Source organism: Stenella coeruleoalba (genome assembly GCF_951394435.1).
Source record: "Stenella coeruleoalba genome assembly, chromosome: 18".
NCBI lineage: Eukaryota > Metazoa > Chordata > Mammalia > Artiodactyla > Delphinidae > Stenella > Stenella coeruleoalba.
Genome location: NC_137164.1, coordinates 13,454,470 through 13,482,085, shown reverse-complemented (window position 1 = coordinate 13,482,085; position 27,616 = coordinate 13,454,470). Strand labels below are relative to the sequence as shown.

Sequence of the window (27,616 nt, the reverse complement as noted above, 5' to 3'; positions counted from 1 at the left end):
ACATTTCTCCTATCTTATTTTTATTAAGCTTTCTTCATACAGTTTGAGTAGTGAAAGTGCTGTCTCAAATGTGACTGTTTGGATCAATTAGTAAATTAGATATATTGGATATTCTGCGGTTTTATCCAAAGAAAGTGTGGTCACCTAGTATTGTACATATTCATGAGGTCCCTTCTTTTAAAGCATTGGAACCATGATAGAATCATTAAAGGTAAAACTTCTTATTAAGTGGCTTCATGAATTTCTTGCTGTGAAAATTTAAATAACTAAAGCATAGTGAGATGACAAGTGAACTAATAGCTAGTAAATGACCAGCCTCAAAGACACAGAAGAACATTGGGGATGCTCAAGAAATCATGTCTCCTTCAGAGAAGCTGAGAGTTCTAATGCTGAATTTTGAGCCCCAATCTTGGCTAAATTATTCATAATTTCTATGGTTGGTCTCAAAGGATGGCAATTCTAACTACAAGATGTAAATTCTTCTAACACTCTAGAATTGTAGACCTATTCATCCTTGATAGACCCTCCAAATGGTATTTATTCAGTTATTGAAAGTAAGTGAATCTTGATCTAAAATCTTGCATGGGATTGACAGTACATGCATTTTACAACTGATTAATGATGTACTCAGTTCTTTATTAACAAGAAAACACTGTAAGACTTTTCATAGCACTCAGAAAAATAACTTCGGATTTTAACTCTACAGGCAGACCCTTTGAACTGACTAGTCTTTTACATTAGCAGAACTGTTGTTAGTGTTTCTTCAAAGATTATATCTAAACAATTCTCCGGGACATCCTGTGATTTGCATTGCTACATTCAGTGAAATCATGAGACCACGTAGGAAGAGGAGGAAGAATTTCATTGAGTTATGATCCAGGATTACAGTCTCTTTTTTATGAGGGGAAACTCTTATTTGATATTTGTGTTGTGTATTGGTTACACTATTTTAAAAGATATTGCTTATTTTTTCAAGGATTCATAAGAGAAATTTCTCATTAAATTAACTGCTACAAAAGTTTTTTTCTCAACATAAGGATATATGTATGGACCAATTTTATATTAAACATTGATTGAATATATATTTTAATTAGAAAAAGGGAATTCAGTTATTCAATACTTTTTCTTTATTCTTAGATACCAGGAAACTCAAAATTTAGATTTAATACTAGACTGACAACACATTTCAGGTTTCAAATAATATCTAATTTGTTCTTCCTTCAAATTAAATTGACTGTCTTTTATCATTATGGTATTGTTTTATACCTTAATTAATTTTATGTACATTTAAATGCCTTCTATAGACAGAATGTTGATTAAACATTATTCAAGTGACTGAAGTACATTGGATAAAGATGTCATTTGCTGATTATTGAAAAAACATTAATAAGAAAAAGGCAGAGGTCATTGGGATTTAGTTTTGTCTGAAACTGAAAGGAATATAAATCTTAAAACAACATAATTAAGTTCCTAATATAGAAACACATAGGATTGTTTTGGTTTAAAAAAAATAAAAATTTAAATAAAATATAAGATTCTTATGTAGGAGGAGAAAAAAGGAACTGACAAATTCTGACATATTTTTCAACTAATTGTTTGACCCTGGTTTTGCCAGCTATTCTATTGGGGGTCTCAGTTCCCCAGCTCCAAAATGAAGGGTTTGGACTAAATGATTACTGATGATTTCTCCACCAGAAAAATTCTCTAACTCCATGACACTACGTATTTCTGTAACTCCATGATACAACAAACTTCTACAATTCCAATACATAGCAAAATTCTGTAACTCCAAGATGTAAAGAAAGTCCATAACTCATGATACAACAAACTAAAACTCCATGACAATTCTGGGTATCATCTGTTAATTTTAATCTTTGGCATTTTGATGGATGAAATAGCATCTTATACTATATTTCACACATACATTGTACACTTATATTATTTTGCATCTCTGATTTCTAGGGAGTTCGAAAATGTTTTAAAACACGTAAGCCATTTAAATTTTATTCCTCAGTGAGTACTTCTTTTCTCATTGAATTGCAAAGGCCCTTACCTATTAATATTGACACTATACCTGCTGTACCTACTAACGACAACTTTTTTTCCCTGCTTGACAGAAATTCCTGGAGCTCATACTAAGATGAGAAGCAACTGCTCCAAATTAATTACCAAAATTTGGGTTGATTTGATCACAAGAAGTTGAACAAATTTTGATCTCTTTCTATGTGCCAAGTGTCACACTGAGTACAGAGTGAGAACACATAGACCCTGTGCTCCAGTCACACTCAGGACACAGGGGGATGCAGGTACATAAACAACTAATTAAGAAATGGTGCTGAGGCTTGAGACATTTACATGCTGTGTGGCTTCCCTGGGGAAGTGAGAGCAACCGGTATTGTTACTGAATTCCCTTCCAAACCTTATTTTGCTCTGAAGAAAGGCTCACATACACACTACACAGATATCACACAGATAGACATAACACACACACACACACACACACACACACACACACACACACACCCTCCCTTCATATAGTCTTTTTACAGATGTTTGCAGAAAAGGCAGCGTGGTAGGTGAAGATGGAAACAGAGGACAAAGCAGGTCTGTTAGAGTCATTACTTCCCGCAAGCAGCCCCTCTGGAATTCGTGTTCCGGAGACACTGTTCACGCAAATAAAGCTCTTTGCTTCCCAAGCTCTCTCTGGCCCCCCGCCATGCTAATTACAGAGGAACACAGGCCAGGCTCAGCTGTGAGATAATCATTCCACGTCCCACTGACTTCCTTGGAATTTCCAAAGAAGTGAACCAAGGGCACAGCTCGGCTAGTTGGCAGATTAAAAAATAACAATGAAACTTGTTTCACATAAAATGATAAAATGGAGCTGTCTCTGTCAAAATAAGAGACACTTAAAATACTTTCTAGGATTATAAAAAAATAACCATTGTGTTCCGAACATAAGCAACATTTGTCCCTGGAAAAGGGATAGACACCTTCTCTTCTGACATTTTCTGGCCTTTTCAAAGGTACCCTAATTTACACAGGAAATAGAATATATTCATAAAGTGACTTTCATAAGTGACACAGGTAATCAAAAGCAATACTGGAACTGAATCCAGGTATTAGGACTCTTGGCCTACTGCTCATCTCATGCACAATGTTGCCTTCCCATTTAAGTATATGAAATATAGGCTTGATTTGCCCAAGAAAATCCACTCATCCAAGAAAAGGTATATGGGCCATATGGGGGTATATTAGGTAGATGCAGGAAGAAGGCGAGTGAAAGGCAGGGGATTCAGTGTGGCCTGGAGGGGACAGTCCACAGCAGGCCTTGGCACAGATAGCGATGTCCTAGTTCAGGCAGGCCTTTGTCATCATCATCACCACCGTCAGCATCATCACTATATCATCATCACCGACACACTGCCACAGCCTCCCTACAACTTACTGTTGTGAACTCATTCTCTTCAGATCATCCTCACACAGATGCCAAGGTGACATCTGTAAAACTCTTACCTGACTGGCTCACCCCTTAATTAAAACCTACTACCTATATGATTAAGTTTAAGCTAACTAACATGGCTCCTCTGTGGTCTGTCTCTGCCTACTCTCCAGCCCCCCTTTCCATTGCCCCTGGTTTGAACTTGTTGCTCTAGGTTTAGTTCATCCTTTTAGGAGGCCTCCTCTATCCCCTTTAGCTGGGTTAAGTGCCCATCTTTGGAGCTCCTATATATTACTCCCATACTATACTTAAATTTTATTAATATTTTCTAAAAATCAAAGTCTTGTTTTTGTGTTTGACTATAATAGGTGCTGGGACATGTTAGGAAAATCCACTGAATTTGGTAGTTAAGAGCATCAGACTCTGAGACCACATCTCTGGGTTTGAAACACAGTCCTGACACTTGGTAATTGTATGACTTTGTACAAGTTACTTAACCTCTCCGTTCCTCAGTTTTTCTGTCTATAAAATGGGACTAATAAAAGTCTATAGTGTTTGGGGGAGGCTTAAATGAGTTTATATATATATAAAGCACTTAAAAGAGTCGCTGGCAAATCCATGCCATATAAGCTATAGAAGTATTTGCTGTCATGATTGCGATTAAAGGCACATATAACACGTACCTGACCTCAAGGAGCATTAAAAGAACTACCAGAAAGACAAAGAATATATGTAACAAAAAAGGAGAACTAATAATTGTATTCAAACTACATTAGCATTAAACATACAGACTAGTAGATAAGAAATCTTTCTGCATTTCAGGGGTAAACCATTTCAGGTCCAAGGCAGTTGGACATCAAAAAATTCTTGGGGGTAATAGGGCTGGAGGGATGAGCAAGATTCAGGGTCTGTGCTCTCAGTCGGGCTTGATGGGCATATGGCACAGAGCAGTTCTCTGTCTTCTGTTGCGTGCAGCCATCCATACATCATGGCACTGCAGACTGCTAACAACCCCAGCTCCGGGCGCTTATTGCCAGTAGCACCCCCATTGTGACAACCATAAATGCTGTACACATTTCCAAACACCTCCTAGGAGAGTGGTACTGTACCTGGTTAAAAACCTTGCAGGTGGAGAAGAGTAAACATGGACATTCCAGGCAAGAATAGCGTGATCAAAAGAATGACTATAAGAATGCTCAAAAAGGGTTACGGGGCAGGGTGTAGGGCGAGGTGTAGCAGAGATATAATTCTGATAAAGACACCAGGGACCAGAATGTGAAGAAACGATGCTTGATTGAAAAGTGAGATTTCTCACGCTCTCTTCTTATGTCTCAGTTGCTGGAACTGAGTGGAAGGAATATAAGCTTTAGAATCAAAGAACCATAGGTTTGCATTCTACTTCTACCATTTACTTGGTGTATAAGTCATTTCATCTCTCTCATCATCCATAAAAGAAATATATGAATGGGTCAATGTGAAGAATTAAGAGGTACATTAGTTAAAGCTCTTAGCAAAGTGTCTGGAACTTATGACGTGTACCAAAAATGTGAGTTCGCTTTTTGAAGTTCCTCTGTCTGCCACCATTTCAGGTTAATAACTTGCACCTGGATAACTTTCCACTTCATTTTATTTTTAACTTTAAACACACCCAGTTATCAAGGTTAGAGATTGGGAAAGGATGTATTCTGCTCAGAGTGTCTGCAACAAATTATAGTTTCAAGGCTCAACGGTACATTCCTAGGGGGTGCTGCACTTAAGGGGGGCCACTTGAGAGTGGTTTATTTAGAACTCTCATAACAAAGCACCACAGAGAGGCAATTATCCTGCACCTTGAATCTGGTAAGAGGGAGAAGACGATTACTTTGGCAGGCAGAATGAATGCTCTTTTTTATATATGGCCTATCATATATTTCTTCTCAATTTCACTGAAAAGAAAACCTTCAGAGGCAGATTTTTAAAACCTATTTTGAGGTCTCTTCAACAAGCAGAAATGTACCTATAATTGGCTCTGCAGCTTCCATTTCCTATTTAATATGAAGCCTCTACCTTAACTGCATCTCCCTGCTTATTGTTTGTTCTTTTAGGGGATGCTTTGGGTGCCCACACTGTTTTGTATCAAATGGGTAGTTGAATGATGGGTACAGCTTTTTGCATCTTTGTAAGCAGTGTAGACGATGGAAAGCAATCTGGCTACTGAAAAGAAAAACAAAAAACAACTCTTCATTTGTTTGAATGATACGATTGTATCCAGTAAAACGTCCAAGGTAAGAAGTCTCAGAAACATAACTTTCCAGCCACTGTCAGAAACTCAAGCTTTTGACTGTTTAGAGACTAAGGTGTCTGAATTACTGGCTGGAAATTCCATGCCTTTCAGCTGCCTACCTTTAGGATTTTGCTCTGCTCTTTGTGTTTCCAGGGGAGGACATAAAGAAAAGAGAAACTAGGGACTGGGCAACAGATTGTTGGGAGAGGTTAAAGTGAAATTTGGGAATTAATAAGGCCTTTAATTTTCCCTTCTATTTAATCCAATTCATTCAATTGAGTTGTTTAAAATTATGGAGCTTTGTTCGTAAATTTCTGATTGGATTTGTGAATTGTATTCACAAATGCAAAGGTTATTTTTAGGACACATTTTTTTGTTATTCATGTACTTCATCTATAACCTTATCTAGGAAGAATGAGATAGGCTGTTACAAGTTGAATTGTGTCTCCCTGCAAAAACAAAGATATGTCAGAATCCTAACCTCTAGTACTTCAGAAGGTGATCTTATTCAGAAATTGAGACTGTCATACAGAGCGAAATAAGTCAGAAAGAGAAAAACAAATATCGTATATTAACGCATATATGTGGAATCTAGAAAAATGGTGTAATTGTATTTGCAAAACAGAAATAGAGACACAGACATAGAGAACAATTGTATGGACACCAAGAGGGGAAAGGGAGGTGGTGGGATGAATTGGGAGATTGGGATTGACATATATATACCATTGATACTATGTATAAAATAGATAACTAATGAGAACCTACTATATAGCTCAGGGAACTCTACTCAGTGCTTTGTGGTGACCTAAATGGGAAGGAAATCCAAAAAAGAGTGGATATATGTATACGTATAGCTGATTCACTTTGCTGTACAGCAGAAACTAACACAACATTGTAAAGCAACTCTACTCCACTAAAAATCAGTTAAAAAGAAAGAAATTGGGTCACTGTAGATGTAATGAGTTAAGATGAAATCATTAGAGTGGGTCTTAATCCATTATGACTGATATAAAAAGGAAAAATCTAATCTAAGGGACAGATATACATACAGAATAGAAATTGTGAAGAGGAAAGCCGAGGAAAGAGGCCCAGAGCAGATCTTTCCTTCACAGTCATCACAAGGAACCAACCCTGCTGACACCTTGATTTTCAGGCTCCAGAATCGTGAGATGATAACTTTTTATTGTATAAGCCACTCAGTTTCTGGTACTTCGTTAGCAGCAGCCTTAGGAAACTAATACATAGGTTTACACTTTATTTTTTAACATCTTTATTGGAGTATAATTGCTTTACAATAGTGTGTTAGTTTCTGCTTTATAACAAAGTGAATAAGCTATACATACACATATATCCCCACATCTCCTCCCTCTTGCGTCTCCCTCCCTCCCACCCTCCCTATCCCACCCCTCTAGGTGGTCACAGAGCATGGAGCTGATCTCCCTGTGCTATGCAGCTGCTTCCCACTAGCTATTTTACATTTGGTAGTGTATATATGTCCATGCCACTCTCTCTTTGTCCCAGCTTACCCTTTCGCCTCCCCGTGTCCTCAAGTCCATTCTCTAGTAGGTCTGCATTTTAATTCCCGTTTGCCCCTAGGTTCTTCGTGACTTTTTTTTTTTTTTTTTTAGATTTCATATATATGTGTTAGCATACGGTATTTGTTTTTCTCTTTCTCACTTCCTTCACTCTGTATGACAGGGTCTAGGTCCATCCACCTCACTACAAATAACTCAATTTCATTTCTTTTTATGGCTGAGTAATATTCCATTGTATATATGTACCACATCTTCTTTATCCATTCATCTGTTAATGGACACTTAGGTTGCTTCCATGTCCTGGCTATTGTAAATAGAGCTGCAATGAACATTGGGGTGCATGTGTCTTTTTGAATTATGGTTTTCTCAGGGTATATGCCCAGTAGTGGGATTGCTGGGTCATATGGTAGTTCTATTTTTAGTTTTTTAAGGAACCTCCATACTGTTCTCCATAGTGGCTGTTATCAATTTACATTCCCACAACAGTGCAAGAAGGATTCCCTTTTCTCCATACCCTCTCCAGCATTTATTGTAATATTTGCAAATGAAGCAACTGACAGAGGATTAATCTCCAAAATTTACAAGCAGTTCAAAAAAAAAAAAAACCCAATCCAAAAATCGGCAGGTTTACACTTTAAAATTGCTATTTCTTTCTTTAGACATCATATTGTTTCATTAACATTAACTGTGTTACTCTAGATATTATAAGAACAATTTCAGTTGAAAGATCAGAAAGAAGACACTTATTATACTTATAGTTTATTTTCAGTGAAGTTTCTAAAAAGCAAAATTATGCCAACACCTGTATCTGTCCTTACTGATACCACCCTGTACTATATTCAACCTATTTAAGCATCTTCCTGATGTGGTTTTTTAGTTCCCACCAGGAAGCATTGAACAAATGGGTTCTGGACTTCAGATTTCCTCCTGCTTCTTGGCTGGGACAGCAGTTGTGTCAAATTAAATTTCAGATTTCTGAACATACCCTGAGACACACCTACATCAATTTACCCATGTCTCTCTTGACAAATCATACCCCAGAATACCCAACATACCTTGACTAATTGTGAGTAGGAAGAAGTGATAGAGTTTGTCAGGCCTTAAACAAGGAATGAGAACATCCAGTGAGACCTACTGGATGATTGTGGGAATACTTGGAAACCGTGGCCAACACACCCTGCTCTCCAAGCCTCGGTGCAGGGACCTTAACTCTGAAAAGCAGTGAGTAGTACCTGCTTTTTTATGTATGCTTGGTAAATAAATGCCCGAATAAAGGAATGAAAGAATTACATAGAGATAGACATGAAGCAGCATGAAGAAGTATGGATGCAACTGTAGAGTCTTCTATTCATATCACCATCCTTTCTTACTGGTTTTAAGATATACAGGAGGGTTAGAGAGAGGTCAGGATGAATAATGAAGAAGAAAGTGGAGAAAGAGGCCAAAGAAGGCAGCACAGTGGGAGGTACCAGCTTTCTGGGCTTTGAACTAGACTAACTTCCCAGGCCCCAATCAGCTGTGGAGTGCTTCCTGGGGCGTCCTAGGAAGGAACTGAGTTACATATACCATTGCTTCCAATTAGTTGTGTAACCTCAGAAAAATCACGAAATCTCTTTGAACATTCCAGCTTCTTAATCTAAAGTTTGTGAAAAAATAGTCTTGATCTCATAGACTATAATGAGGGTTAAATAAGAATGTAAGGACTTCCCTGGTGGTGCAGCAGTTAAGAATCCACCTGCCATAAGACAGGAATAAAGACACAGACCTACTAGAGAATGGACTTGAGGATATGGGGAGGGGGAAGGGTAAGCTGTGACAAAGCGAGAGAGTGTCATGGACATATACACACTACCAAACGTAAAATAGATAGCCAGTGGGAAGCAGCTGCATAGCACAGGGAGATCAGCTCGGTGCTTTGTGACCACCTACAGGGGTGGGATAGGGAGGGTGGGAGGGAGGGAGACGCAAGAGGGAAGAGATATGGGAACATATGTATAACTGATTCACTTTGTTATAAAGCAGAAACTAACACACCATTGTAAAGCAATTATACTCCAATAAAGATGTAAAAAAGGAATCCACTTGCCAATGCAGGGGACATGGGTTCCAGCCCTGGTCCAGGAAGATCTCACATGCCACGGAGCAACTAAGCCTATGTGCCACAACTACCGAGCCCGTGCACCACAACTTCTGAAGCCTGCGTGCCTAGAGCCCGTGCTCCACAATGAGAAGCCACTGCAATGAGAAGCCTGTGCACCGCAACAAAGAGTAGCCCCTGTTCACTGCAACTAGAGAAAGCCCACGCACAGCAATGAAGTCCGAACGCAGCCAAAAATAAATAAATAAATTTATATATATATAAAAAAGAATGTAAAACATAAAACACAGTGCCTGATACAAAGCAAAAGCTCAATAAATATCAGTTGTCCATGTGTGCTATCTTTTTCAGGAAGAAAGAAGTTAATAGAGATTATTCCTTTCTAAGACTAGGTTTAAGGCTCTAAGTGCAAGGTGTATCCCTCCCACATACCAAAAATAGTAATTTACTTATTCAACAAATATTTTTCAGCATCTTCTAACACTATGCAAAAACTGAAAATGTTGAGTAAAACAGTCTAGCAAGTAAAGAAGATGTGGTACATATATACAATGGAATATTAGGCAGCCATAAAAAGGAATGAAATGGGGTCATTTGTAGAGATGTGGATGGACCTAGAGACTGTCATACAGAGTGAAGTAAGTCAGAAAGAGAAAAACAAATATCGTATATTAATGCATATATGTGGAATCTAGAAAAACGGTACAGATGAACCACCTGCAAGGCAGAAATAGAGACACAGATGTAGAGAACAAACGTACTGGCACCAAGGGGAGAAAGTGGGGGTGGGGGGTGTGTGGGGTGGTGGTGGTGGGATGAATTGGGAGATTGGGATCGACATATATACACTAGTATGTATAAAATAGATAATAAGAACCTGCTGTATAAAAAAATTAAAAATAAATAAATTTTTTTAAATAAAATAATAAAAAAAATAAAAAATTAAAAAAATATATTTAAAAAAATAAAATAAATTAAATTAAATTAAAACAAAAGGTCTACCAGGTAATATGGATTTATGGCAGAGGTTATAAAGGATGAAGACCTCTATGACTCACTCATTTATTCAGTCATTGTCTCTTATGTGTTATTGCTACATAATGTGCATACCTAAGGATAATTTTAAAATCCCTAATCTGTCCAACACACTTATTTAAAAAGTCACAGAAGCTAGCATCTCCACTTAAAACGTCAAAATGTTTGTGGCACTGACGATAAACATCACATAGAAATTTTTTTTCTTAAACAGCTCAGCAGTTGTAAATTGTGCATTTAAGAATTATTAAATCCACAGTGTTACTCAGCCAAACAAATATTGACATGATGTATCATCACAATATGCTCTCAATAACAGCTTTTACATTGCTAATGAGTTTTGCCAGAAAATCACAGATTTATGCCAAAAATCTGGCTCTCAGCACTTGTCTGCCAACCTTGGCCAGTGTTTTACATCCAGACAGAATTTCCACAACACCCCCTATATAGCAAAGCAGGTAACAGGGCCATAAACCTACTTTTCCAATGTTCACAATTCTCTTTGTAGTTATAAATGTATATATATTTACTAAAAGAGTCTTAACTGTGTAGATTATTGAGTGTTCAATTTTTCAAGCAAAGTGAGATCACAGAAATGGTCAGTAGCAAGCTATGAGGCCCTCCCCAGATGTATCCTTTTCCTTTTTCGAAAATACTGCAATATAATTCTAGCAAAAATCATGGCCAACAAACCACAACACACGGTGTGGATTTTATAACCCACAGACCTAGGCGCCAACCTCATTGTTGTAACTTTGAACACAATAACTTAAACCTTGGCTCCCTTAACAGTAAAGAAATGAACACGGCAGTTTGTGAAGAGATTAAGGCTTAAATGAGATAATGTCAATTTCCTAGCTGTGCTCTGCCCATTAAAAAAGGGTTTGAAGTATATACCCTTCCATATAATTACTTCACTCGGCAGATTTTGCTGGTTTTGAAATGTATAAATTTTTGAGAGCCCAAGAAAAAGGAATGAATCTTAATCACATTACATCTCCAGTATTTACCAATATCCGTAATACAGCTGATGATTAATATATATTTGTTAAAAAGTGGGAGGATGCTTCACACTTTTAAAAGAATGATTAATTCGTTTCTGAGACAGGGGAAATCCCTGCTACAAGAAGTGGTGAGGAAATATGGGTATATTGGTTAATTAAATATTCTGACTAAAGAAGTTATCAGGTAGGAGACACTGTTGAAATTTTCAAAGTTTTCATTCTTTTACATAGTCTTTTTTTTTGGCGGTACACAGGCCTCTCACTGTTGTGGCCTCTCCCGTTGCGGAGCACAGGCTCCGGACGCACAGGCTCAGTGGCCATGGCTCACGGGCCCAGCCGCTCTGCGGCATGTGGGATCTTCCCGGACCGGGGCACGAACCTGTGTCCCCCGCATCGGCAGGCGGTCTTCCAACCACTGTGCCACCAGGGAAGCCCTAAATAGTCTTTTGATTATAAAGTCCTTACTGGGTACCTGCTATGTGCAAGGCAATTTTGGAAATCCAGTTTCAGTCATGACCTTATACTTTTATAAAATTTATAGTTTAAATCAGAGACAAATATAATTCTGTATTTAATAATTGTTGTAATGGAGGAATGTACAAAATGCAATGGGTGCTTAGAGAGCTAAACACCTAACTCTACTTGGGAGGAGTGAGCAAAGGCTCCATGGCTTCTAAACTTGAAGAATGAGTCTGAGGCTTTGCAGGCAAATGGAGAAAGCAAAGGCATGGAGGCATAATATGGTACATCAGATACTGAATATTATTTGTAGTTCAGTGTAGCTGCAGTGTGAATTGGAGAAGGAAACTGTACGAAAGAGAGTAGCAATAACAGATGACTCTGAACAGTTCAAAGACCAGTTCAAGGGCCACAGATGTCATGAGAAGTATTTTTGTTCAGTGGGATTTTGATTAGTGGAACTACATGATCATATTTCCATGTCACAAAGCTCATTACAACGAAAGTGTGGAAAAGGAAATGGAGACTAGAGGTTTTTATAATAGCATATACAAGAAACTGAGGGCTTTAGATCATGGAGATGGCTATGAGATTATATTCTGTAAACAGAATCAATCGAATTTTATGATTGGTTTGCTAAGGCAAGATAAAGGCGAGAATCTAATGAGTTTCAAATGCCTGGCTTAGGTAGTTAGATGTGGCTAATAGTTTGGACAGATTGAGCTCTTTGAGAATGTTTATTTCAATTAATGGTTTAATTAAACAGCCTGGTTTAAATAGTGATTTACCCATCCCCGGCACTATGAGAGGGTACTTCCAGAATTTCTGTATTGGAGGCGCTTATAGGCGAGTCTGGTGGGAAGAGCAGGTTACTGGGGAGCTAATCTTGTAGCTGCGTCTGCAAGACACACAAGGTTCAAAAACATAAACTGTCTGATGAACGCGGAGCCATAGTCCCACTCCCACCAAGCCACCCTGTGGAGTCACATCAGACTCATAATCACCTTTATTTGATTGGTTTTTACTTAATGTCCTACAATCATACCATATTTACACCATTAGTAAGTAATGCCATTCATGATTACACACATACTTGGTACTCTGAAATGAGAATTTAGGCCTGACGCGTTTGTCTTATATTTTTACATTTATAATTCAATATAGATCTAGTATATTGTGAAAAAGATACTGAAAAATTCTCCCAGTATGGTATGGAGAGTTCCAAAGTCAAACAAGGAGTCAAATTTTAAATCTCAACCTCTTTAAGCCTCTTTCTTCTTCAGTAAAATGGGAATAATTTGGCATTGTTGTGAAGAATGAGACGTGAAAGTAAATATCAAAATATTTGATGTTCAATACATATTGAAACTGTGTATTCATATTCAATACATATTTGTGCAATACATTTCTTTTAGATGAGTTACATATGTAAATTATATGTGTATATATATATATACTAATTCCATAGGTAAATACATAAAATAGATATATGTATACATACACATATATATGACTTACATATGTAATACGCAGTTTATAAATAGCCTTGGGAACACTAGTATTTGGTCAGTTAATTTATAAGTGCTCCATTAGAGTACATAAATGCTTTCCAGTTACAAATATTTCTAGGTCTTTGGGTAAAGACATGGTGGGTATTTTTAATGTCTTAATTTGGGGACTGGGGAGCTTAAATTGGACTGAGTTTTCTTCCCACTGGCTTTTCTTTCAAATAACTAATCTTAAGAAATAAAATATCCAAAAAACTATTGGACGTGGAACACTTTAAAAGGAGGCTTTACTACCGGTGAGTGAGAGAGACTGTTATAGCATCTCTGCACTTAGCTACTGGAGGAACAAGCAGTGGGATGTACACTTCCCAAGATTCTAGAACATATTCTAGTTACTCTGACCCCTTACACTGCATTTTGTTCCTCTACAAAGTGAAAAGTTATCATTAATTCTCAAACTGAGCTGCAAAACAGAAATCATCAGGACTGCTTTTATAAACAGAAATTCTTATACATCATTCCAGATTAATGAGTAAGAACTTTAGGGGTGGCTTCCAGAAATCTGTATTTATAATTTCCGAGGTGATTCTGATAATCACCCCAGGTTTATTTAGGACCCACCAACCTACACACTTACTATAGACACTGTAACTTGAATTTTTTTCCAAATGGACTGGCATTTGGAAATATATATTCATTTCTAAGACCTATAGCCATTAATCATTTTTGCCCTTTGTTTTTTTTTGGCTACATTTGTTATATACTGGCTCAAAAGGTGTGCTAATTAAACACTAATAATAAGAGTAGACAATATGGTTTATGGTATAAGAAAATGTATTTTCACAAGAGTACCAATAAAGCATTTAAACTAAATACAACACTTCAAAACATTCTGCACAAAGAAGTTACAGATCACATTTATTTAATAACAAAACGCCTAGTTCTTTAAGAAAATATTTTTAAGACCTTACTGCAATACAATTTTCCAACCAAAGAACAAAAATATTAAACAAATTATGGTAGAAGACATCATAAAACTTATTAATGTAACAAATTAGGCAGAATTTTGTGCTAGAAACAGAATGGGGGAAATCTAAATAAAACAAAAAATGCAGAAAACTGGGTATTCATAAATTTCTGGTTAACTGAGGCTTAATGTTGTTAAAGACCAGGAGTCTTTAAGCGTCAGACTTTGTTTATAAAAAATTCCCCAAACATTAGCAACATACTACCTCAGCACAATTTTTTTTCCCTTTACAATTCAGAATCGTGCTGTTCATTTGTCAAATATATGAACAATATCTAGTTACTTCCTTAAACTTAACCAATATTACTCTTTGGATACTGATTCTGTTGCATTGTTTTTTTCCCAATGAACCTAGAGCCTATGCATACTTGGATAAAAATTGGTCTTAGAAATACTTTATTCATGAATAATTCTACACATATTCATTGAAGGCCTACATTTCCAGGCCTAGAAAGAGCAAGACAGACACCAGGCCTGCCTCCAGAGCTTACCATCTAGAATACAGCAAGTCAAGCACTGGTTCTCAATCACTACGAGCCTTCATTTCACCTTTCAAGATGTGCATAGATATTGATGTCCTCTCTAAAGGCAAACTAAATCTTCCCTTATGCATATCATTCCTTAGATTCTCTATGGGGAATTTTGAAATCTGTATGTTGACAAGGCCTATGCTTTGCTTTCTGTGATTGCCTTCTGCTCCTTATAACAATGTCAAGTATTTTATTTTCCTTTCAGTTCTTCCCAACACAGCCTCTGCGGTTTTGTCCATGCAGTTTGGCCTTTTCCGTGACACTCGTTACAGCTTTCTGCTCCCCTTCATTTTTGTTTCTTTCCTTCTGACTAGAAGCCTGGTCATCTGGGCTTCCCCATCTTCCTTTCCTAGCTTCTTATTCACTCCAGTAACTAAGCTTAACACTTCCTTAAATGTTGGGTCTTCTGTAAGTAGAATTAGTGAGCATTTCAATTAGCATTTCCTTGAGCTCTGTTGTGAACGTCAGATCCTGTTTACGACAATGCTTTCTCCCTGAACACTATTTAGATTTATTATCCTCAAAAAGATGGTTTCTTGAGGATTCCTGTTTTGAAGGTTTTTTTAAAAAAGAGATCAATAAAGGAACGCATAATTCAGCAACTGATGCTTCTACTTCAGTCTCAATTAAACCCTTTGGCGTGGGATACCAATGTCACACGTAAGGGGCTAGATCGAAAATTCAAGTTTTGGCTCTTTGATTTTTAAATTAAAGTTTATAAGAACTCAAGAAGTCTGAAAACTTCAAAGCAAGCTAAATGATAAAAAGATAGTTATTCACTGATGTGATCCTTTATCATAAACGATATTAATGAAGAATTCAACTATTTTTGTGTCTCCAGGTCAGATGCTATCAAGCAAATTGCCACGTATGGACTGATAATCTTTTTACATTATTAACTCAAAGACAAATAGGAAGATTCAGTAAATATTAATTTTCCAAATGTTCTCAGAAAGAATGATCAGAAGCATCCTCCAGTTATAAGACACAGTTGGATAATCCATTTACCCCCAATGAACTACCTGTGTGTGCTGTGAGGTAGTAACGTGATCTTCTGTGGTGATGACACCCTCAACAGAGAAGTGTCCCCTCTTCACGTGAAGAGTGTGAATAACAAGAAGGGACAGTCACCTTTCATTACTTCATCAACTATTGGTGTCTTCATAGGATTTCAAATGCCTGATTCCAATTTTACAACAATAACAATAACAATATTTATTCTGGAAGGGGATTTTATGTTCCAAGCAGCAGATATTAACAACTTCCAACACGATCTCTAGGAATTATTCGCAGTTCTGAACCGTGCTTTAGAAAAACATTTCCTATACAAACAAACAAAACAAAAAGTTAGGTATTTAAAAAATGACACACTATCTTAACATTTCAACATTATGTAAAAGAAACAAAGGAGTGTCAAGTAGGTACAAAGCTCAAAGATCATTAGAACCCGCATCCAGGCTTAAGTCTTGTGCCTACCCCTCTCACATCTTCACAACGCAACTAATGTTTGAAAATTTTAAATAAGAACACTACCCAAAGAACTACTACCAAAACCAATCATCAAATAAAACATAAGGTAATTTAACCATCAATACTCACTTTAATATACAATAAAATACTGAGGGGCAGGAAAAATAATAAATCTAAATCTACCCCAAGCGACAGAAGTTTAGAAACCCTGACCTACTTTGGGTCTGCGTTGCCTGTTGAGATTTTCTTCACACCTCGTGATGCCCACAATTCAATTTTATAGGGTAATCCAACAGGCAACATGTCAGAGTAAGCAATAATTCAAATTAATATAACTACCAAGCATTTCTAGAGTAGGAAAAGCAAAACCTTAAAACCTAAGTTTAAAGGCATCTATACAACAAAATGCCTCATGATTCTCAAAAAACAGACTTTTTAATTTAATAAAATTATACACTTAAAACAACTGATTTATGTAAAAAGAAATTATTTAAAATTCCTCTTCATTTGCTGTATGGCTAAATTTCAAGCCCAGGACCTAGGAGGACAATATAATTTTGTAGAAGTACTTTAGAATATTAATAGTTTAAAAATAACTATTTCTCAAGACTGAGGTTATATTATATTAAATCATGCTTAATTTCAAAATATAATTAGACTATAAGCTAAGGAAGGTACATCTAACACAAATATACAACTGTTAAAAAGTTTACTTTTACCCTTCCTGCTTGTTAGGACATCAATATTTAGCACTGTATAATGGTAGCAGCTTGAAACTCTGAGTGTAGACTAGGCCCCATGAAATTTAAATGACTGTACTTCTTTAAAATAATAATAGCCAGCACTTATTGAATGCTTACTATAAATAATGCAAACTTTTAAGCACTTTACATGTACTACCTCACAACTACCTTATGACGTAGCTCAAAATCATTATTCCCACAAGAGCACAATCTTCAGACTTTTTGTTACATGTATTAAATACCTTTAAAGCTTATTGGTCAGGTTTTCTCTTTCTTGTAGCCAAAAGCATACATAACTGATACATGGAAAGAAACAAAGTACTTACACACATAGGTAAAGACTGCTATACAATCCCTAAAAATCAACTATTACCTTGGTTAAATCCTATCAAGTCTAATTAGAATGAATTAAATATTCAGTATCAATTGATAAATATAGCCTCACCACACCTCCATGGATTTCAGATAGATACTCACCAGCAGTCTGTGCAGGATTTATTCCTATTCCATCTAGAAAATAAGTCGTAAAATCATCTAAGTTATTTCTAAAGCTAAAAGGCTTTAATAGTAACAAGAAGAACTGTGCCAAAAAAGTGCTGCTGTGTACACAGGCATAAGCCAAACAGTTATACTGAGAACACGAATGACAATCTGTCAGGTGAGTTATCTGTTGAAATCTCTCACTATTATGTATTCACACATATTGCTGGATTAGACAAGAACATCTGTCAACACAATGATCCTGGTAAGTTTTACAAAGAAGATAGTTTTTTATACTATTTTGCCACATCCAGTGAAAAATAAAGCCAAAACACCTTAGGTATGTCATTAATCATTTAATATTGCTCTGAGGCATCAAATCCTAAGGCTGAAGAGCCCACGTAGTGATGTAAATTCCACTGACACTTGATAAAAGTTTACAAAGCACTTTCCCAATAGCTACTCATCTGTGAATTTAGAACTTTCCAGAAAAGTAAGATAGCTCTCATCTAAATACAGACACATTTCAATGTGACAGCATGCAGAATGCTTCAGAATAAGAAATTCCGTCATATCTAAACTAAATCATACTAATTATTGCACATTAAAGCCACCTTCTTGGGCTTCCCTGGTGGTGCAGTGGTTAAGAATCTGCCTGCCAATGCAGGGGACACAGGTTCGAGCCCTGGTCCAGGAAGATCCCTGGAGCAACTAAGCCCATGCGACACAACTACTGAGCCTGCGAGCCACAACTGCTGAAGCCCATGCGCCTAGAGCCCGTGCTCCGCAACAAGAAAAGCCACCACAATGAGAAGCCTGCACACCACAATGAAGAGCAGCCCCCGCTCACTGCAACTAGAGAAAGCCCGCGCGCAGCAGCGAAGACCCAACGCAGCCAAAAATAAATAAATAAAATAAATAAAACATTAAAAAAAAACCTACCTTCTTTTTTAGTCTATCTTAACTAATCCCGAACCACTCACCAGTACCTGTGAATATTACTTTGTATTCTTGAAAGATAATAAGCATTCCCTGCAATCTTTATTCCTCATCTTGTTTCAGTATTTTCTCATAGGGCTATTTCCATTAAACTTAATTATTAGTAGTATCCTAAGACATTCAGAATTTAATTTATATATCTAACTGGATAAAATCCTCATTATTGCAGTCTATAAGAAATTGTTTTCTATCAGGAAAGCAATAACAAGGTATAGCAAAGGTACATTCCTGCTTAGCTTCCTATATTCTAAAAGCATTTACCAATATAACTTATTAAAAAAAAAACCCCAAAACCCCTTTTTAAATAAAATGACAAGTTATTTTTAATAATAATTTGTCATGAAGTTATAAGGACACAAAATATTATCAAGTGCTGTACTATATAACAAAAGTACAAAAAAATGAAAAGAGACAATTATGAACAATAACCTTGACTTAGTGTTTACAATCAAGTATATCATTTATCTTGATATAAGTTTTAGCCTTTTATATTTAAGTCAATTTTAACTAATTTGGTTTCTTTTAAACAATTTCTGTAACTCAAAGTTAATACATAGTTTTAAAATGAATTCTTACCATTGGTAATAATTGCACTTGTTGCTGCAGGAACTTTAAACTAAAAGGGAGTAAAAGATAAAAAAATACATATATATATATATAATATTAACTATGAAAGATGGTTAGCAAGGATGGGGTACATATAATCAACTCTATAATTCTAAAATGTGGTTTATCTTTTAGGATAAGTAACATCATCAAAGAATACTATAACTTGCTTTATCTTTAAAGGGCAACACTGTTCTCTAAATACTGCATTTCATTGTATCTAGGACACCATACATTGTAAAATGCATCTTTCTTATGCACTACAAAAAAAGAAAAACACTGTCAATGAATCTATGACCCAATGTTTACTCTTTCAGACTTAGACATGATTTACTTTTGTCATATATAATGCTCAGGCATAAGCAAAAATAAAAGCAAAGCAACTGCTTAGAATATTCCTCAAATTTCTTTGTGGAAATAGTAAGTTCAAACAAATGCTCTCTTGTGTTTAATGGGAGGCCAACCAAGGCTCATATTCCTTCCTCAAGTTCTCCTTAAATGATTTGCTGACTTAAACCTCATGGGATTGCAACAGTCCAATTATGCCACCAGGAAATACCTCTAAGTACAAGTAGGTGCAGGTGATGTCAGCTAGACAATTATGTGACTGCCACATGGCCAAGCATGACAGGAAGACTCCACTGAGATGTAAAAAGAAGAGCTTTCTGAATCAATGAAATGTGGTATGGAGCTTATCAGTAGCTAAAAGCTAAATTCTCCTCTTAATGCTCCAGAGACCAGTATTTGTCAAAGTGTGTTCATGTCCTCATAGTTCATTCTTCCAACAAATATTAATTAAGCACTTCTACGTCATGGACTAACTTTATAAATATTAGTTGAGTTTTGTAATTAAATAAGTTTGGAAAACATTAAGTTAAACTACTAGTCTTTTCAAAATCCTTTAATATGAGGCTAATATAGTTTATTTAACTCCAGGCAAAAAAATAGTCAATAATGTGTTTCCCATACTTTTGGGCCACTGATCCCAGTTTTTAATTTTTTTTTTTGGTGGTTCTGGTGGTCTGAGGAAAACACTCTCTCTGGGAAATGCTGCTCTTGGTATTTATAGTGGTCACGTATCATATTTGAGAAAAACAACTAAAAGCTTATTTTAATTTATGAATTGAACAACCAAGTTTTAAAATAAGAACTTAACTATGCATAAGAACAATTACTTGTTACGGGCTTATGTACCTAAAAAACAAATAATTTTACTGTTCATATCGCACATTCTTAAGTGTAAGTGTCCTCTTAAAGTTTTAAAAATTTTAAATAAACCTAATTTAAAGTAACTTCAAAATGTACTTTAATAAATTTAAAAATACTTCAAAAGTTTTTATAGAGGCTGTAATACTTATTAAAATTTTATCAAACACCTAAATTAATTATAGGCAATTTCAGATGTCTAAAACTTGAATATGACAAAGTTTCTATTTGTTATTCTTAGTTATGTCCATTTTAAGATAAGCTATGCGTTTTCTTAGTGGTAACATATTTTGTGACATTAAAAATCAAAAGCAACTGCAGACATAATTTCTTCCTTTTCCAGCACGTAGCAACAATGGTTAAACTGACATCTGGGGAAGCATTACCAGTGATGTACATACAGCAACTACCACTTCTGTCTACAGTACTGACAAGTTTTTCGCAGATGCAAAGTGCACTTTATGTTCCTCAGCTGTCATTCATTCCTATCTCATATCCCACATGTCTTATAATTTAGGATGTTAAGAGGCTCTTTCAGGTTTGACAACTCATTCCTTAAATTAATTCCCAGTCATATGCTGGGGGATTTTATTTTATTTTTTATTAAGAGAATTTTACTAGGGATTTATATCCACAGACTTCTGGTTTCTTAAGTCAAATCTTGTTCTTACTGAAAGAGTCTACAATGTCATCTTGTGAAAGGCCTTCTCACTGCTGCCTTAAAGCTATATCCTTTCTAAGTGTGTAACACTCGTGATTCATTATAATTAAAAGGTACACTAAAACCTTAATCAATACATGTGGTTGCGTGAAGTTTGTTCATTTTCTGCTGCACACGTTAGGATTTTCACAAGCTTTACTAGAAGACCCAGATCACAACAATGCCTTTGCCTTGTAAAAGGACACACTATAAAATAAGTACAAAATTTAATAATAAATATTAATTATAGCTTGAAGAGATCTACTTCTCAAATTGGAATCTGTGGAACCTGCCAGGCCACAAGCCAGGAGCATTTCAACCAAGTGATCTGTGTAGCAAAAAGTAATGATGCTGTGTTCAGATTTGTTCCCCACCTCTTTTTAGTTATTCTTTCTGCATGAAGGATAGATCAAAATTGACAATAAAGCAAGTAATACCACTTTTCAGTTTAACTCTAAATGAGTGATGAACGATGGCAGTGGTCCCTGACAATAGTTTATAAGGAGCCGGAAGCACTAATGGGCTGGCTGATTTTCCATTAATTCCTTAAGTACAGGGCCGGACTATGGATTAAGCCGGTTTCTTATTTATTTAATTACTGAATTTTTTTCTGTGACTGTAAACTTGTAAGATTTCGAACGAAATATTCTGAGTTGGGTTACTCTGTACCTGCACTGCACCTTTAACTCCACAAGATTTTAGTAACTGCTATTATATTTTTACACAAAATCACTTAATCAGGTAGGAACGGTAGGCATTAACTATTCCCATTTTACACATTAAGAAATTTAAGGAAGAAATTCGTGGGCTGGCCCCACGTCAAACAGATAATTAATGACACAGTTAAAAGAGGAATGCTAAGTCTCCTAAATCACATTTTCAGGTTACTTCCACCAGACCAAGTTTCTCTTCTAATTGTTAAGTCCAACGAGTTACTTTACAGATGCCTCTGATAAAAAATTCTGATGAAAAAATTTTATTTCTTAAAAACAGAAACCCAAACATATCTTTAAAAACACTTTTAAAAACAATAAATTTTACTGACAGTCCACATGCTTTATAGAGAAAATCTGAAAACTAAGATAAATATATAATAAAATTGTACTTCTAGAATCAAAGCTAGTAAAACACAGGCGTACAGATTACAGTGATATAATGTTTTTTTTAAAAAATTGACATATCATCACTATCTTTTCAATTTCAATAAAAATTCTCCTTACAATTTTCCATGATTACATTAAATAGATGTGTCCATTTAAGTCATTCTTTTATCGGTGAGTCTCAACTTTCACTCTACTTTTATCTATAAGTGAGGCTTAACTTTTTGACAGCGTAAACCTAGTAATGAACCCATGTGGCAGTGGTGGGTCAAGATGCATGCAGATTTTTGAGACACATCACTAAACTGCACTCTCTACAGGTTGTTCCAATTTCTGTACTTACTTCTTCTGCTGCAAACTTTAAGACTGCTGTAAAAGGTGTACTTTCAGGAACACTGAGTCTGCAAGAATTAAAAAGAATCTTTTAAAAGGCTGAGTTTTTTTTAGGTCCTCTGTTACTTATTTCGGCTACTGACAAAGCTGTCTTTTGAGTCTGACGTTGACGTATTATGATTGCACACTATGTTCATTAACTCTACCAAGAAAGAAAGCAATTATTAGCCTTATTGCTGAGATGGTGCCCTCGGCTCCGCTTGAAAATGAATAACCTACATAGGTGTGGATTTGTACATGCTTCATACTTTGATACAAACAGGTCTAGCGTGTAGGTTGCTTCTTGTTTCTAGAGATGGGTTTCAAAAAGTTGAATCTCTCCTCAGTCTTCAGTACACTTTGCCGCCTCCAGTTCATCCCATGCAAGAATGTGATCATTTTCATTAGAAGAAGAGGCTACCTGGGAAGCATCATCAGATCATAAGTCTTTTCACGAAGCTTTCTGTGAACTTTCAATCATCAAGTCTAAAATAGTAGTCCAAGTTGATGAAAATGAGTATGTTTACCATGGCGAGATGTTCAGTGATTTTCCACCTTTATGTCATTTGAAAATGGGCTCACTCAATATAAACATTTCAGAGAGTGATGTGTGATTTTGTTAACTGACCTGTACAGTGGCAAGTGTATTAAAGAGCACCAATAAACAGTCAATCCGCATCAATTTTCCAACTTAAACACTAAAAATTAATTGACATTATACCTTAAGAAAGCACTCAAAGACACAGAAATAAGTTAAATAAGATTAATAAGAGCCCTAATGTAAAATAAATTACAATGATTAAAGATCAAATCCTCTTTCAAAGTAGGGAAAGCTAACATTTCTCTTTGAAACTTCTCAATTTGTCACCACTGTATTGTTCTCTAACGACTTAATACCAACTACTACTATATAACACCCTCAGGTATATGTACCATCCCCTCACTTAGTCTACAGATCTACTGCTGAATATAAAAATCATTGTATCTGACACAGCACATTACAGCGACTTTCAGTAAGGAAAGTGTTAATAGATTTCTCAGCTGCCCTAGTCCACTCCCCCCAAATAATGCTAAAGAGTGAAAATAGATGTCATTTTTTTCCCTTTCCTTTTTTATATGGAATAAAAAGAGAGAAAAACAAAATTCTAAAGGATAGCCATTTGATTAAAAAATATCTAATAAACTGGCAATGTAAAAGTTTACAAAGCTGGAAACAGTACTTTGCAAGTATTTCTGTAGTTTATTTATAGTTTAGAACCTGAGACTCACTGTCCTAAAACTCTAGAGGAGAACTTCTTAAAGTTTGCGGTTTCAATTCACTTTTGGACTAGAGACTGAAAATGTCCTTGTATCATATAATAAAATGTCATGTTGATATTCATTAACATAAGTTTCTATCTGCATATTAAATTGGTGAGACTGTCCAAATAAAATCCAATAATACAGAAAATAAAAACATATTTTAGTGCATGTTCTAATTAGCAGAAAATTGCAGAGGGACTGGGAGTTACTGCAACTCCAGAAACCTTACCTAGATTTGAAGCTCTTGTGTTTGCCAGTCACATCATTTTGTAAAACTTACGCTTACATTACATTGGTGTTTTGAAAAAATAGGAACTATCCTGCATATTAAAATGAACTTTTAAAGTAAATTACTGGCAAAATTTGTTTTTTTAATAAATATTTCACATAAACAGAACCATGGCATAACTTGACAACTGTTATTATAAAGAATAAAAACAAAGTTTCTATAGGACACTAGGGAAGGGTGAAATGAACTCCCTAGATCATCACAGAAATTGTCTCAGAGGTGAAATTTTGATCATTAAAGGATACTGTCAGGAAGTGGTAGTCACGAAACTACATTAGAAGCACACAGGAGAACGTGTGCCAGACAGGGAGGATCCAAAGACTTGCTTGTCAATTTGGGAACAGGATGGCTGAAACTTTGATTAAGTGATGGTGGTGGTAAGTAGCCGGGGGTGGGGTGAGGAGGAAGAGGAGGGGAGTAAGACTGGAAACACTGGAATTAGACTGAAAGAGCCAAAGGTGTTTTTTAACGCATCCTGTATATGAAAGAGAATGTTTGATTTCAACATTTCTATAACCAAGTAGCAATACCAACAGGGAATCTATCAACAAACAAAAAAACAAAACAAACAATAAAAACCCAGACATTCCCCCGAATAAATCCAGGACTGAAACATCTTTCTTAGAATTCAACTATTAGCAACTCAAGGAACATTTCTCTATCGAAGTATGTATTTACCTGCCTGACAAGTGAAAAGTGGCCTTAAAAAGTTAAAGCATGTTTTCCCACATATCTCAGAGCTGCTTTTACTAGTACTCAAATACTAGATACCATTACTTTGAATAGGAAACATAACATAATGACCCTGACACACCCATACATGTGTTGTGTCTATTTTATATACACATACCCATACGCAAATTACACATACATACAACTATACACACACTGAACTAGAAGTGTGCTGCTGAATTCATTCAGTCAACACATACTGAGCGAACTGGTACCACGTTCCAGGCACTCTTATAGACACCGATGCTGCTCTCTCCTTCATCTTTCTCCCTCCCGCCTTCTTATTCTTTTTTTCTACAGCCAACTTACACGTTGATGAAAACAATCCAATGTAAAGGGCGAAATCAAAGATGAGAGAGGGAGTAATCTCTCTACTTTGTGAAGCCCAACTATCGAGTGAGTCACACTCAACGAGTATCAGGAGACTGACTGTTCTAGTAATTTCGGAACCCGGACTGGGATGCTTTCCCTTACTTCCTCTAACAGCTGGTCAAAGTGGTGAAAGGCCTTTCTCATCACGAGCAGATTGAGACTGTTTTAAGGACGCCAGCAAATCACCAGAGCCCCGTCCACACGTCCTCCCACTCCGTCAGCCCCCAAAGAGAGCTCGCAAATCACCAGCAACGTTCCCAGCACACATATCCGCACAGCCCCGCGCCTGGGCAAGCTGACACTTACAGGATATCTCAGTTCGAGTGGGATGTGGGAAGCTCAGGGGAGGAAAGGAACGCGGACCACTGGTGTGGAAGCTGCGGGGAAGGCTCATATCGCCCAGCCCATAGCGACCCCCCCCCCCCCCGCGACCGAGCTACTCACACTTTGTACGGAAGCCGCGGGTCCGACGTCAGCGTAATCTTAAAGGAAACCTTCGACCTGTGGAAGAGAGCGGGAGAGTTAAGGTCGGGCAGCGGGACGGGGGACTGGGGCGGGTGGAAAGCAAACACTTACATGGTGCTGCCGGTCTGGACACGAGCCTCACTCCAACTCCGTCCACCAACCTCACTTCCTCTGCGGCGTCTGGCCCTACTCAGGTCCACGTCTCCCGCGGCAAGCTGGGGTCCTCCAAGGTTGCTGGTGTCCAAGGCACTGCCTGAAAAATCGAGCCCAGATGCTCACGCTGGGCGGCGCCTACAAGCTACAGATAGTTACTGCTTTTTCATGTATATCTCTGAAACAAAATTGCGGATCGTTTGGAATGAATATTCTTCTAATTGCATTTATTTTCTTCTGTATTTTCAGACAGGCACAGACAGAGACAGCAGGACTCCAGGTCCCAGCTTGCCGGTTGGGTCGGAAGTAAGGGTCCCGGGAGGCGGGCGAAGAGCGGGGCGGTGGGCGGGGCTGGAGGCGGGCGCTCTCCCAAGTTGCCGAGGCAACCTGAGCGCGGAGAAGTTTGATTGGTGCACTAGAAGTTGGAATCCTCACCTGGCTTTAAATATTAGTATTTTATGCCTGTCCAGCAACCTAATCATGTTATATCTTGTAGATTTCTCGTATTTTTTTCTTTTACATTTTAAATTTCAACAGCTAAGGGACTTATCAAGCTGGTGAGAGAAAGACAAGATCCCTGCACTTGAGGAGTCCAGTTGAGAAGATTAATCCATGAATAGATTTCAATAGTTTGTTATGTGGGTCTAATGGGATTAAACCAGGGAACTAGGTTGCCTATCACCGGTCACATTTATTCAGCTTAATAAAAAATTTGAATCCTTTCTTTGTGTCAGGCACTAAAGCTAAACGATGGGTATGCCGGGATGAGTAAGGTAGGTAGGTGCCAACCCTCTAGGATCTAATAGTCGCAGGTTCTCATATAGTGAGGGAAGACGACTGTACGTCCTCTAAATTTTATTACAAATCTAAGCATCTGTGTCTAGAAGACAAACATTCTCTTCCAATGTCTGTGATTCCCTCTTTAAGAAACATTGCAATAAATAGACAAAATGGGAAACACGTAGGCACTAATATAATAGAAAAAAATTGTTAATATTTAGTATATTATGTTAGATTCTTAAGGAGAGATATCTAAGAGAGGAATAGGGAAGCAACTGTAGTGGGAGTGCTGAAAACCAATTTCATCTTTGCCATAATTTTGCAGCAGAGTACTTTTCTATGGTGGTATCTCCCCAGGCAGAGAGAGATGATTCTGACAGTGGGAAAGTAAGCCTTCAATATTCTCATGACAGTCATTGTCTTATTCACTTTTTAAAATGTAGGTCTTGCCATATATGTAGAAGGATGGAGGCAAATGTCGATTGATAGATTTGGGGATCAGCAGTTATAGCATTAATAGCTGAAACTATGGGCTTTGTTGGTATGACTAAGATTTTTGAGAATAGCAGTAGGGAGAAAACTACTGATTGTGTCTACCTGGTGTCTGCTAGCCAAACAGCAATGAAGAATTAGAGTACATACATACAGTCTCTATTTCTAAGAATACATGTCATATGTTTTTAAACAATATTTACATCTTGATATTTATAGTTTTGTTTCTGCTCACATATAAAAACATGGGGCAAAATCCTGAAAAGACAAACATGTTTTGATCAGCATTTTTATTGTATGTGTAAAAATAGTGAAGACAGGATTCAACCTCAGGCAGTGTCACTTCAGTTCACATTTAGCTGCCTCTTCAGAAAATATGTTAATATATTATAACAAAAGTACACTGGAAAAACATTGTGTTCCCAAAATACATTGACAAATACATGTTCCTGAA

The 27,616-nt window shown here is 36.7% G+C and overlaps 1 protein-coding gene across 7 annotated transcripts in view; it reads right to left on the bottom strand.

Moving 5' to 3' along the window:
- The window catches only part of UFM1 (ubiquitin fold modifier 1), a 78,829-nt gene extending 52,866 nt beyond the window's left edge, over positions 1 to 25,963 (bottom strand). For 2 of the 7 annotated variants that reach the window (XR_013824781.1, XR_013824782.1), the window contains exons 1-6: positions 25,849 to 25,963; positions 25,717 to 25,773; positions 22,549 to 22,606; positions 19,170 to 19,209; positions 17,592 to 17,624; positions 16,033 to 16,223 (exon numbers count right to left, since the gene is read on the bottom strand). Coding sequence is in view for 2 of the 7 variants with exons in the window: in XM_079902633.1 (XP_079758759.1) it covers positions 17,509 to 17,624; positions 19,170 to 19,209; positions 22,549 to 22,606; positions 25,717 to 25,773; positions 25,849 to 25,850 (273 nt within the window). In the remaining 5 variants the exon portion in view is untranslated. The other 5 variants (XR_013824783.1, XR_013824784.1, XR_013824785.1 and 2 more) reach the window with 5 other exon arrangements.
- Between the last annotated feature and the right edge of the window lie 1,653 nt (positions 25,964 to 27,616).